The following is a 9,822-nucleotide window of genomic DNA, read 5'->3' as shown; positions in this document are numbered from 1 at the left end:
CCTAGTACATGCCGAGATTTTTTTTCTGTAAAACAAAAATGAGGATGGAAGCCTTACACTGCCCCTCACTTTTCACGTTCATGCAGGAGATTTGCTGAGCTCACTTACAGCAACAGTCTGCTTCACATTTGTATGCACATTCACACCTGTTATTTTGATGGTTGCTGCGGGGATATTATTACTTATTCATGGACCTCTAGTAAACAATGCACACAGAGCTACACTTTCTGATAACATTTGGAAGTTATAGGCTACCGCTCCATACAGGCATTTGAACCACCTCTGGGTAGTATGACCTATGGGGACATGTTGGTATGACTGCAGTGAAAATATTCAACAGCTGAATACATTGAAATTCATTCTGTGCAGTCAGACAATAAAGAAATGACTGTTCTCAACATATTTGACTACAATCTAATATTTTTAGAGGCACACATGCACAGTTCATGAGCACCATCAAAACAAGCACCTTTGCAGCAAGGTAGTCAAAATTACCTGAGGACCCCGCCCTCTCTGTGTAAAGACTGCATGGACGGAAGCTGTACTTAAAAGTTGCACAACATAGCCACAACTGCGTGCACTCAGACATGACTGATGTTGAGAAATGTGTTTTCAAAATAGCACGCTTTTAAATGCGGGAGGATGTGTCATAGTGTGTCATAGAAAATGACACAGTGGGATCAGATGGGTAAAATGTCATGTTGCTAATAGTTTGTCTGTGTCTTCAAGCCCTATTGCAACTATCATTTTGATTAACGAGAAACAAATTGTATCATGTACCTCACTGTACGTCACAAATATATCCTTGAGTCTCTAACACAAAGGGACAGATTTGTTGACAAAGGACCACACAATGCATCTTGATTACACACAAAGTGAAAGAAAAGTAGTTGTGAAGACAAAAGATCAGATTTAGAGGCTGAAAGCAGAACTAGGATTTCAAAACAAGACTCAGAGGAACTCAGAAGGACAGAGAGGAGGGAGGCCCAGACAGCTTTAAAAACTACATATGTGTTCGGTCCCCTCCAGGCGGACTGCTACACCGTCCCCATACCAGACATTCCAGAGGCAGCCTGGCTGGCTTCAGGCCGATTGGCTGATCCTGGAACAGCATGTTCTGCACAGCAGTAATCACCTCTGCCAGCCACAAGCAATGCAGAGCACCACATCAACAACAAGGCAGAGTTCTGTGCCCGTACCCGGAAAAACGTCTCGGATACGTTTATTTAGCAAGGACCATCCTCTATCCTTGGCCCCCCGTCACTCCAGACATCCCCCACAACCTCATGATGTTGTGCAATGTTTCCCTGCAACCATCGTCCCTAGGGGGATTAGGACGAGAGGAAGCTGGAGAAGCCACAAGAACACCCTTGGGAGAACGATGCCTGTTTGGGAAAACACTTCCCCCTGGTTGTCCTCCCCTCTCAGCAAACAACCCACACTGTCTAACAAGCATATGGACTCCCAATGACACATGAAGGAGAGGGCTCAAATCCAAGTATCGGGGACGTTCCTGAGTGAACCAAGCTGGATTTCAACCCTTGGTGGCAGCGGCCCAAAGTGGGATGACTTAAGGACTTCCTGCCCCGAGCGAGAGCTAGCTTTCTGTGGCATCTTGGCACGAGTGCTGCCAACTATGAGCATTATGTTTAGAGGCATCAAAGACAATATTGGTGCCAAGAGTTTTAATTAGGACTGTGTTATGGAATGGAAAGTACAGGCATGTGCAGGTAATGGCACTTCTCCCCATTTCAGAGGTCTAACAAAATATAATTAACAACCACTATCTGCTGTAGACAATTAATTTTTATTTAATAGTTAAAGAGCCAGAACGACTGAATTGCCCAAAGAGGAAAATCAATGTGCACTGCTCTCACACTTAAAAGTGCAGCGAGCATAATTGCATTATAATAAACTGAATGTCAGAGTTGCTTAAAAGAGAGTAAAGGTGAGTGGACAGTGCTGATGATACAACACAATCCCAACCCATTCAATACAAATCACGGTATTGGCTAGTGTGAAAAACATGGAAGAGACTAGTACAATACAGTTGTACTGGATTTTTCAAATGGATCTGTATGAAACACGCAAGTTAGGTGAAGTATGTAGAATATGATTATTATGCCGGATATCTCTGAAGCGCCACAATACATCATACAAATTGGTATTTAACATATTTGATCTGTACGAGTTGCAATTGACTACTCCCTAAAGAGTTTTTTTTTATAAAAATGTGATTCATTGTCAGCCCCATTATATAGATTTGTATTAGATAGAAATGCTTTAGACGACTAGAATTCAAAACAGCAATGACCGTAAGATTCTACACTCAACACATCTCTCTCCGAACAATCCCTGAACGAAAAGTAATCCGTTTCATGATCAGTCACATACTGTAACTCTAACCCCTTGTGACTCCATATTCATATCAAGATTTTTCGCCTATATGCGTCAAAATACTCTCACACTTGTCTCAGTTTCTTTAAAATAAACCATGCAGAATATAGCATTATGCCCCGAGCAACAAGTCAAATCCCTCACTTGTGGAAGTCAGTGGTTGGCTACATCCACAATAGCCAAGAAGGCCTGATGCCAAGACTCTGATTAGCCTAGCGTTGCCTCTGTTCTCCAGGCGATGGAGTGGAGGTGCAGTGGGAGTCCAGCTCATCACCAAAGACCACTGTGCTAAACACAAGTTTAAGTGGAAGAAAGCCAGCAGACTGTAGTGTACCCATGCTGGACATATAAAGCCTTGGGCAAGGAGGCATCCTCTTCTTTAATACATAATTCACTCAGAGCTAAAAACATCATGCTTTAGACCTAAGGGCCAGTCTGCTTCTGGTAGTTGGAACATAAAACTGTCTCCATCAGATAATCGGCTTCCATTGACGGGCAGTTTTTGTGTAATATAAAAATGTGGTGCAACATGAGCTTCTTCCCAAACACAAGCATTTCAAAGAATCCCCCTTCAATATAAGGATGTCAAATAATCCAAAGGGAAGTTATGAAGGTGCACGGAATGTATTTGGAAGCAGTGTCAACTCACCTTTCCACCTCAGCGAGTTTGTCCTCCTCAGCCTTGATTTGCAGGTAGGTCAACACGTAGAGACAGCACCCTGCCCTCGAGCGCTCCCTTCAGACACGCACACGGTCACTTTACATCGCAACCGCTGCAAATGCATCTTCCTGTTGAGGTATTATTAGAAGCACTCATGTCTTATTGCCCACATTATTATCATAACTGACAGGATGTGCATTAGTTACATCAGTGTCTGTAGCAGATTGGCCATAATGTTTACACACTGGTGTACAAGCCATTTTGGAATGGAGCATGAGCAGAGGAGAACCTGAAGGCAGCGGTAGTGCTTTCATGTGTAATAGTCCCAGCTCAAGTTCCCATGAAAGAGGCACTAATGGGTTAACAGTAGAAATGAGAGGGGAAGAGAGGGAAAATCAATGCTTTTGTTCAGGGGGAAGAAAGGAAGGTTTTTACAGGTCTATGTATCATTAAGCAATTGAGAAAGCTAATTAGAGTGGGGGGAAAAGATGTGCAGATCTCACAGCTAATTATTTCCATGGCAACCAGGGCTCTTGTAGATGATCTGAGGTTGCGTTCAGATGGAAAGATGGCCAGTTACACAAAGAGCAAGAGAGACCCCTAGTGGGTTATAATGAATGTGTTCACAATACGCTAGTCAGCATGTGATTTTAAAAACATGAGGGTTAAACATAGCAATAAATCAAAGCTGATATATGTGGTATGTGTTAAAGGTGCTTTATGGAGATAAATAAACCCATTATTTTCTCTTTTTTATCAAATAATGTCTTAAAGAACTTTAACCATTTAAACAAATTAAAATGTCAGGTACCTCTCTATAGACTGTATGTTATGTCAAAGATGTACCATTATTAAATAAATAACTATCATTTGTCCAGTAGGTGTTATTTTTCTGACTAATGACATTTGTTCCCAAACATATCACTTTTTTATATTTTTTAACCACTTTGGGGATCTACAACACATCTTCAAATGTAAACAAACTACCTAAACATTTAACCAAAATCATGCATTAGTAATCACAAATTAGTGATATGATAACCATATCAAAACGTCTGTGACCAGAATGTTGTGGAAAATGATGGATTGTAGTAATAATATTTTGTTCACAACAAAATGACAAGAAGGGTAACCATTATATCAAAGTTTATGTATTTAATTTGAGTACAAAAATAAAAAAGAAATGTGTCCATGGTAGTTAGAGATGACTTAATGTTCCCCATCAGTGTCTCTGTTTGCTGGGGTCAATCTTCTCCAAGTGCACCAGAGGTTTAAGTTGCTCTGCAAAGCTGCGCATGTCCTCTGAGACGGTGTCCTGTCCGGCTGGAGCCAGCACACTCAGCTCCACCAGGTATGAGAGCGATAGACGTTCTGTGTTCTCCGTGTTCCCCGGTACCAGGATGCGTGACAGCTTGCTAACTACAATTTTCATAACACCTTTGCGGAATATGTGTCCGTTGGCCGTAAACTCGTGGTCCATGCGAAAGCCCATCTCGTTGAGGAACTCGGGCAGACTGTGAGAGGCGGCCACGTCGACACAGTTGCGCACCAGTGCGTGGCGGCTCTTGTCTCCCACTTCTGGTTGGCCGAGGTAGCGTAGGTGCCATGGGGAGGTGGGGTGGGAGAGGGAGCGCCGGGCACGCAGAATGAAAGGGTTCCCTTGTTGGCCTTTCAGAAGGTAAACCAGTTCGTGATCTGTAAAGGTCTCGGGATCCATGTTGTCAGACAGGCCGCGGAGGCGATGCAGGAGGCTTTCCAGGGCCTGGTCTAACACACTGCCTGTTTTAATAAAGATTAGAGAAACAGATATATACCAATTCATTGTTGTTGCAATATATATAGTAAATAACATATAATACAAACATCCATAAAATGGCACTTAGTGTTGGTTTTTAAACTTTAATTTCTCACATGTCTGAATGCCACATAACTGTTCTCAGTAATAGGAAAACACACATACAATATTTGTTATGTATTATAGTCATATAAATGTGTCTGTTTTCTTAAATGCAAAAATTTACCATTTCTATTTTCATTCCTTTAAAAACACACATATAACCAAAGCAGTGTTGTAAAACCAGTGGTGGAAAGTATGCTACTTTATGCTTCTACAATTCAGAGGCTAACATCATACTTTTACTCCACTACATTTCTATTAACACTCAAAGGTACTCGTTACTTCTTTACATATAAAACATATGATATGCTGATATGGTATAATGCAGTACTGTACTACTAATCCACACAGTATTTAAAGTTTCTAAATATGGTCCACATTGACAGACTATAATACTTAAATGCTCTTAAATGTATAAAAACAAGACAAAACAATGACCATAATAATATAATACTGAGAAAAGATCCATTCAGCATAACAAGTGCTTTTACTGTTGATACTATAAATTCATTTATTAGATTATGTACTTCATAATTTTCTGAAATGGGCTATTGGGCAGAATGAGTACTTCTACTATTTGTTTACAAGTATATTTTGATGCTTTAACATTTTGTAATCAGGATATTCTACTTGTAGTGGAGTATTTTAGGACCTTAGTAATAGTACTTCAACTTATGTAAAATGAACAGAGATGGGAAGTAACCAAATACATTTACTTGAATACCGTACTTAAGTACCATTTTGAGATATTTGTACTTTACTTGAGTATTTCCATGTTATGCTACTTTTGTACTTCTACAAAGTCTTTAGCTGTGGGTGTTTCTAACGCTAGCTTACCTTGCAGCAGATACTCCATCATATTGACGGCGCCCCCGGTGACAGGCATCGATGTAACAGGAGGAGCTTCCATCTTCTCTCAGCCACAACGATGATTATTTCTGTAAGAGGAAGATTTAAATTAGCTTTGTTTGTACAGTCTTCTGGATGATTTGATACCGCCTTCATGTACCGTTTGGTGTTTATTTGGTACTGTAAAGATTTGAAGCTCTTTAAGGCAAAGCACGTTTATTTATAGAGCACATTTCAACACAAAGCAATTCAAAGTGCTTTGGAAAAAAATGGAAAACATTAAGCATAGAGCAACAGAATCACATTATAAAATGCTAATAGAATAGAAGAAGCAAATAGAGAATAATACAAGTTAGAGTGCACTGTAAAATATGAATAGTTTAATTCAAAGCAAAAATAAGTCTTCAGCCTGGATTTAATAATAATGAGTACATTTTTGGTCATTTAAGTATATATATTGATGTCAACACTCTTGTACTTTTACTTGAGTAACTTCTTGACTGCAGGACTTTTACTTGTAACAAAGTATTCCTACACTCTTGTACTTCTACTTTCACTCAAAGTACAGGATAAGAGCACTTCTTCCACCTCTGTTTACAAGTATCTTACAGCCAGTGCTAGCTTAATGTAGCGAGCTAGCTAATTCACTTAGTTAGTTCACAGCTAACAGCAAAACACTCTAAATAGTAGCTTGCTTCATTACCTGAGAAATGCAAAACAGCCCTTGCCTTTTTGGTTGAAACAGGTAGAAGTTGATGTGTTTGTCTTCGGTGTAGAAAAGCCTCAACACAAGGCTATTAGCTACCCAGTCAGCTAGCTAGCAGTTAGCGAAATTAGATACAAATATTGATCTACAATCACGTATGCTGTGGTATCCAAATAACCGTAATAAGGTTAAATTATTAGCTAGGTTATTTGAATAGGATGGCATATACACCTGTGGAAACCAATAGTGTATTAAAGTAAAACGGCTCCGTTTATTATCAGAGAGAGAATGAACACGGGTTACATTGAAGGAAAATATTTTATTTTCTTCTTCTTTTTAGAGATTGATTGGAGGTTGGAAACCAACGACTAAGTGCACTACCGCCACCTACTGGACTGTGGAGCAGTATTTTTGCTAGAAAATAAAGTAAATCAATGATGACTCAGAAAACAGGTTTTCTCAACCCGTGTCATGTCATTTATTTAGTCAAAATATCATCAAAATATACTTAAAGTACCAAAAGTAAAAGTATACTTATTGTGCAAATTGGTCCATTTCAGAATAATGTAGGCTATATGATATGTTTTGATTATGATTATTGATGCATTCAAGTGTTATCAAAGCTGGTAAAGATACAGCTTCAATTGCTTTGTATACTACATAGTTAAGTATATTACATTACATGTCACTTGTTTGAAGCTTTTATCCAAAGCGACTTACATACTCAATACTGGGCAATCCCCACAGGAGCAATTTGGGGTGAAGTGTCTTGCCCAGGGACACAACGACTTGCTGACTGCAGTGGGTTTGACCCCCTGATCCCAACACCAACGCACAACCCACTGCACCACACGCCTCCCTATATTTCACATTAATTAATCCAAAATATGGCAGTAACTAAAGATACAATAAATGTGGTGGGAGTAAGGTACACGACCTTGCTTACCCACTGGACATTTCTCCATAAAACCAACTAACAATTTTTTTAGGGCTCTGACATAGGGCCCTACTATAGGCCAGGCCTTACTTTTAAACTCGGGTCCCAGGGTTATTTGCTGGAGAGTGGGAATGTTTGTCCCAAGGCTTGCCCGCGGTTTACACCCATAGACCAGGGGAAGAACATTTATTTTGGCCAAACTCCTGGCATCTTTGTGCAGCGTATACTCAAACAGTCGATAGAAGACCCCACGCCTGGCTCGGACATGCTTGAGTGAATTGTGGGTCCACCTCTGGAGTGAGGGGAAGTTGGTTTGACAATGCTAAAAAAAGGCTATAATATCAAACGACCAGCTGACACGTATAACGTTTCGCGTGCCCAAGCTGATCTGGTGTGGCACCAAGTTACTCATTCCCTTATTTGTTTCCTCGGCATGATCTGTCTCTCTCTTCCACAAACTCTCCACATGAAATGTTCTTTTTGATGGCATGCCTTCAGCCAGTAACTTTATCTTTGTCTAATTAAATGCGTGTTCTCAGTCGGCAAGAAACCTGACAGTAAAAGCCCGCATCAGATGAAGGACGTAATTTACCTTTAAACCTGTCTACAGTGGAAAAAAGAGGGCTGCGGGTCTGCTTTAACGAATATATTCAAAGGTCATGGGTTCTGTTGTTGTACCATGCAATGGCAAAAGGCGCTTCTTTCCTGATAAACAAATCCTCCCTGGATACGACCCCAGTTCACCTGGTTGGGTTTATAACCCCAAATCATCTGGGTCTGTTGGTCTTGAGCGGTTGGTGGCCCAATAGTACCTGTTGAATGTGGCTGCAAGGGTTAGCGTCTTGTAGTGGGAGGCCCACCGGGGCACCGGAGGGAGGATGCTGGGCGGGGTGGTACAAGGGGTGGTTGGGGCAACGCAGATTGATGGTAGGGCCAGAGGCCGGGAATATCTTTGAGTGGGGGTGCTGACGGTGCTGGACCCCAGTAAACCCTATTACGGCACTATAGAGGCACGCACACAAAAAGACTTCCCACCACGCAACCAACCACAGTAAACCCGCGGCTGTTACAATGAAGGGCTCGATAATCACGCTACCGGCATATTAGGCATGGGTAAAGTGCTACTTTTACGAGTGGGGGGAGCGGACCTCACTCCCTCTAAAAGGGTCCCGGGGGGGAGCTCCCCCGGGAAGGATTTTTTTAAATATTGAAGTTAAAAGCATCAATCTGGTGCCACTTTGAGAGGGCAACATTAAGAGATTATGTGAACATCTCTCCCAAAACACCAGATGAAACACAACTGTTAAGGCAGATGTTCTTTTTCTTTTATGGGATATTTTACCAAATCACTCCCCTTCAAAACTGTATTCTGTTTTACTGCCATATAGTATTTATAATGTTTTTCCTTTATTCTTCTTATTTTTTTTATAACTATTAATGATCACTATGAAGGTGGCCGCGGAAATAATCTTTTGAATAACTTCTTGACCAAAACCGTTTGAGACCCACTGAGATAACTTAGGACTAAAGTTAAACTATCTAAACCTCAGAGAGTCCTTAGCTCACCTGACCCTCTTCAGTCTGAGCAGGAGAGCCTCCCCTCCCAGCTTGTTGTGGAACAAACAGCTCCGTCATGTCCGTTAGTGCCAGCTAGCTAACCAGGATGCTACACAACACGGCCCTGCTGCTGGCACGGTCCCTCTCTCCCCTCTCTCACACACGACTAAATGCGCTATTTCGGCACACAACACGAGCGCGAGCTTTGAATGACCAAGCACACTTTTATTTCCATCCAACTCTCTGATTGGTCTGGTGCCTTGCCTCTGTTGCATTCACTGAACACGGGATAATTACAGTCCTGCCGTCCGTTTCTTAGTGTCTTGATGAGGTTCACGTAAAGGCACGTTAATGTATTCATATTATTGAGTAAATTGTCCGGGGCTACAGAAAAAAACCATTCGGGGGCAGGCCAAAATATCCATTTTACCAACAATGGTGGAATTTATTGCTACATATTAGACAATTATGCAGAGCGGGAGCAGCAGATAACCGTCAAATAATAATCAGACAGGGGAGCTCCGCACCCCCTGCCTGCCGCTAGGGGTGCTGCCACGGCGCCCTCAGACCCCTTCCCGCGCCCTAGGGTAGGGGCACAAGGAGCTGTGCCTCGCGAGGACAGCGGTTGGTGTGCGGCCGTCTTGATGAGTCAAGGCTTGGCTCGCTAACTCAGCCCCGGGGTTTGCCGAGGTCAAGCTTTGTGGACATTAAGGCTGCGTGGCAACGGCAGGTGCAGGGCGCCAGCAGCCCATCGCTGCAGATTCTTCAGTCTGCTAGTTTTCATTTAATAAACCTTAGACGCTGTTGTAAGCCAATTT

At 41.8% G+C, this 9,822-nt stretch overlaps 2 protein-coding genes across 3 annotated transcripts in view; both read right to left on the bottom strand.

Moving 5' to 3' along the window:
• The window catches only part of shmt1 (serine hydroxymethyltransferase 1 (soluble)), a 251,794-nt gene that overhangs the window by 192,910 nt on the left and 49,062 nt on the right, over positions 1-9,822 (bottom strand). The gene's annotated exons all lie outside the window — the stretch shown is intronic.
• Positions 4,171-6,819, bottom strand: med18 (mediator of RNA polymerase II transcription, subunit 18 homolog (yeast)). Of its 2 annotated transcripts, none has more exons than XM_010787085.1 (3): positions 6,508-6,819; positions 5,793-5,893; positions 4,171-4,837 (listed from the first exon to the last, which is right to left on the bottom strand). In XM_010787085.1, exons 2-3 carry the CDS (start codon positions 5,863-5,865, stop codon positions 4,281-4,283), a joined length of 630 nt encoding a protein of 209 aa, XP_010785387.1. In that variant the 5' UTR covers positions 5,866-5,893; positions 6,508-6,819; the 3' UTR covers positions 4,171-4,280. The 2 variants fall into 2 exon arrangements, with proteins under 2 accessions (XP_010785387.1, XP_010785450.1); XM_010787148.1 differs by having other exon boundaries at positions 6,533-6,819.

The sequence above is a fragment of the Notothenia coriiceps genome, unplaced genomic scaffold (genome assembly GCF_000735185.1).
Source record: "Notothenia coriiceps isolate Sejong01 unplaced genomic scaffold, NC01 NC01_scaffold00000285, whole genome shotgun sequence".
Taxonomy (NCBI): domain Eukaryota; kingdom Metazoa; phylum Chordata; class Actinopteri; order Perciformes; family Nototheniidae; genus Notothenia; species Notothenia coriiceps.
This window is presented reverse-complemented; position numbering and strand designations above follow the sequence as displayed.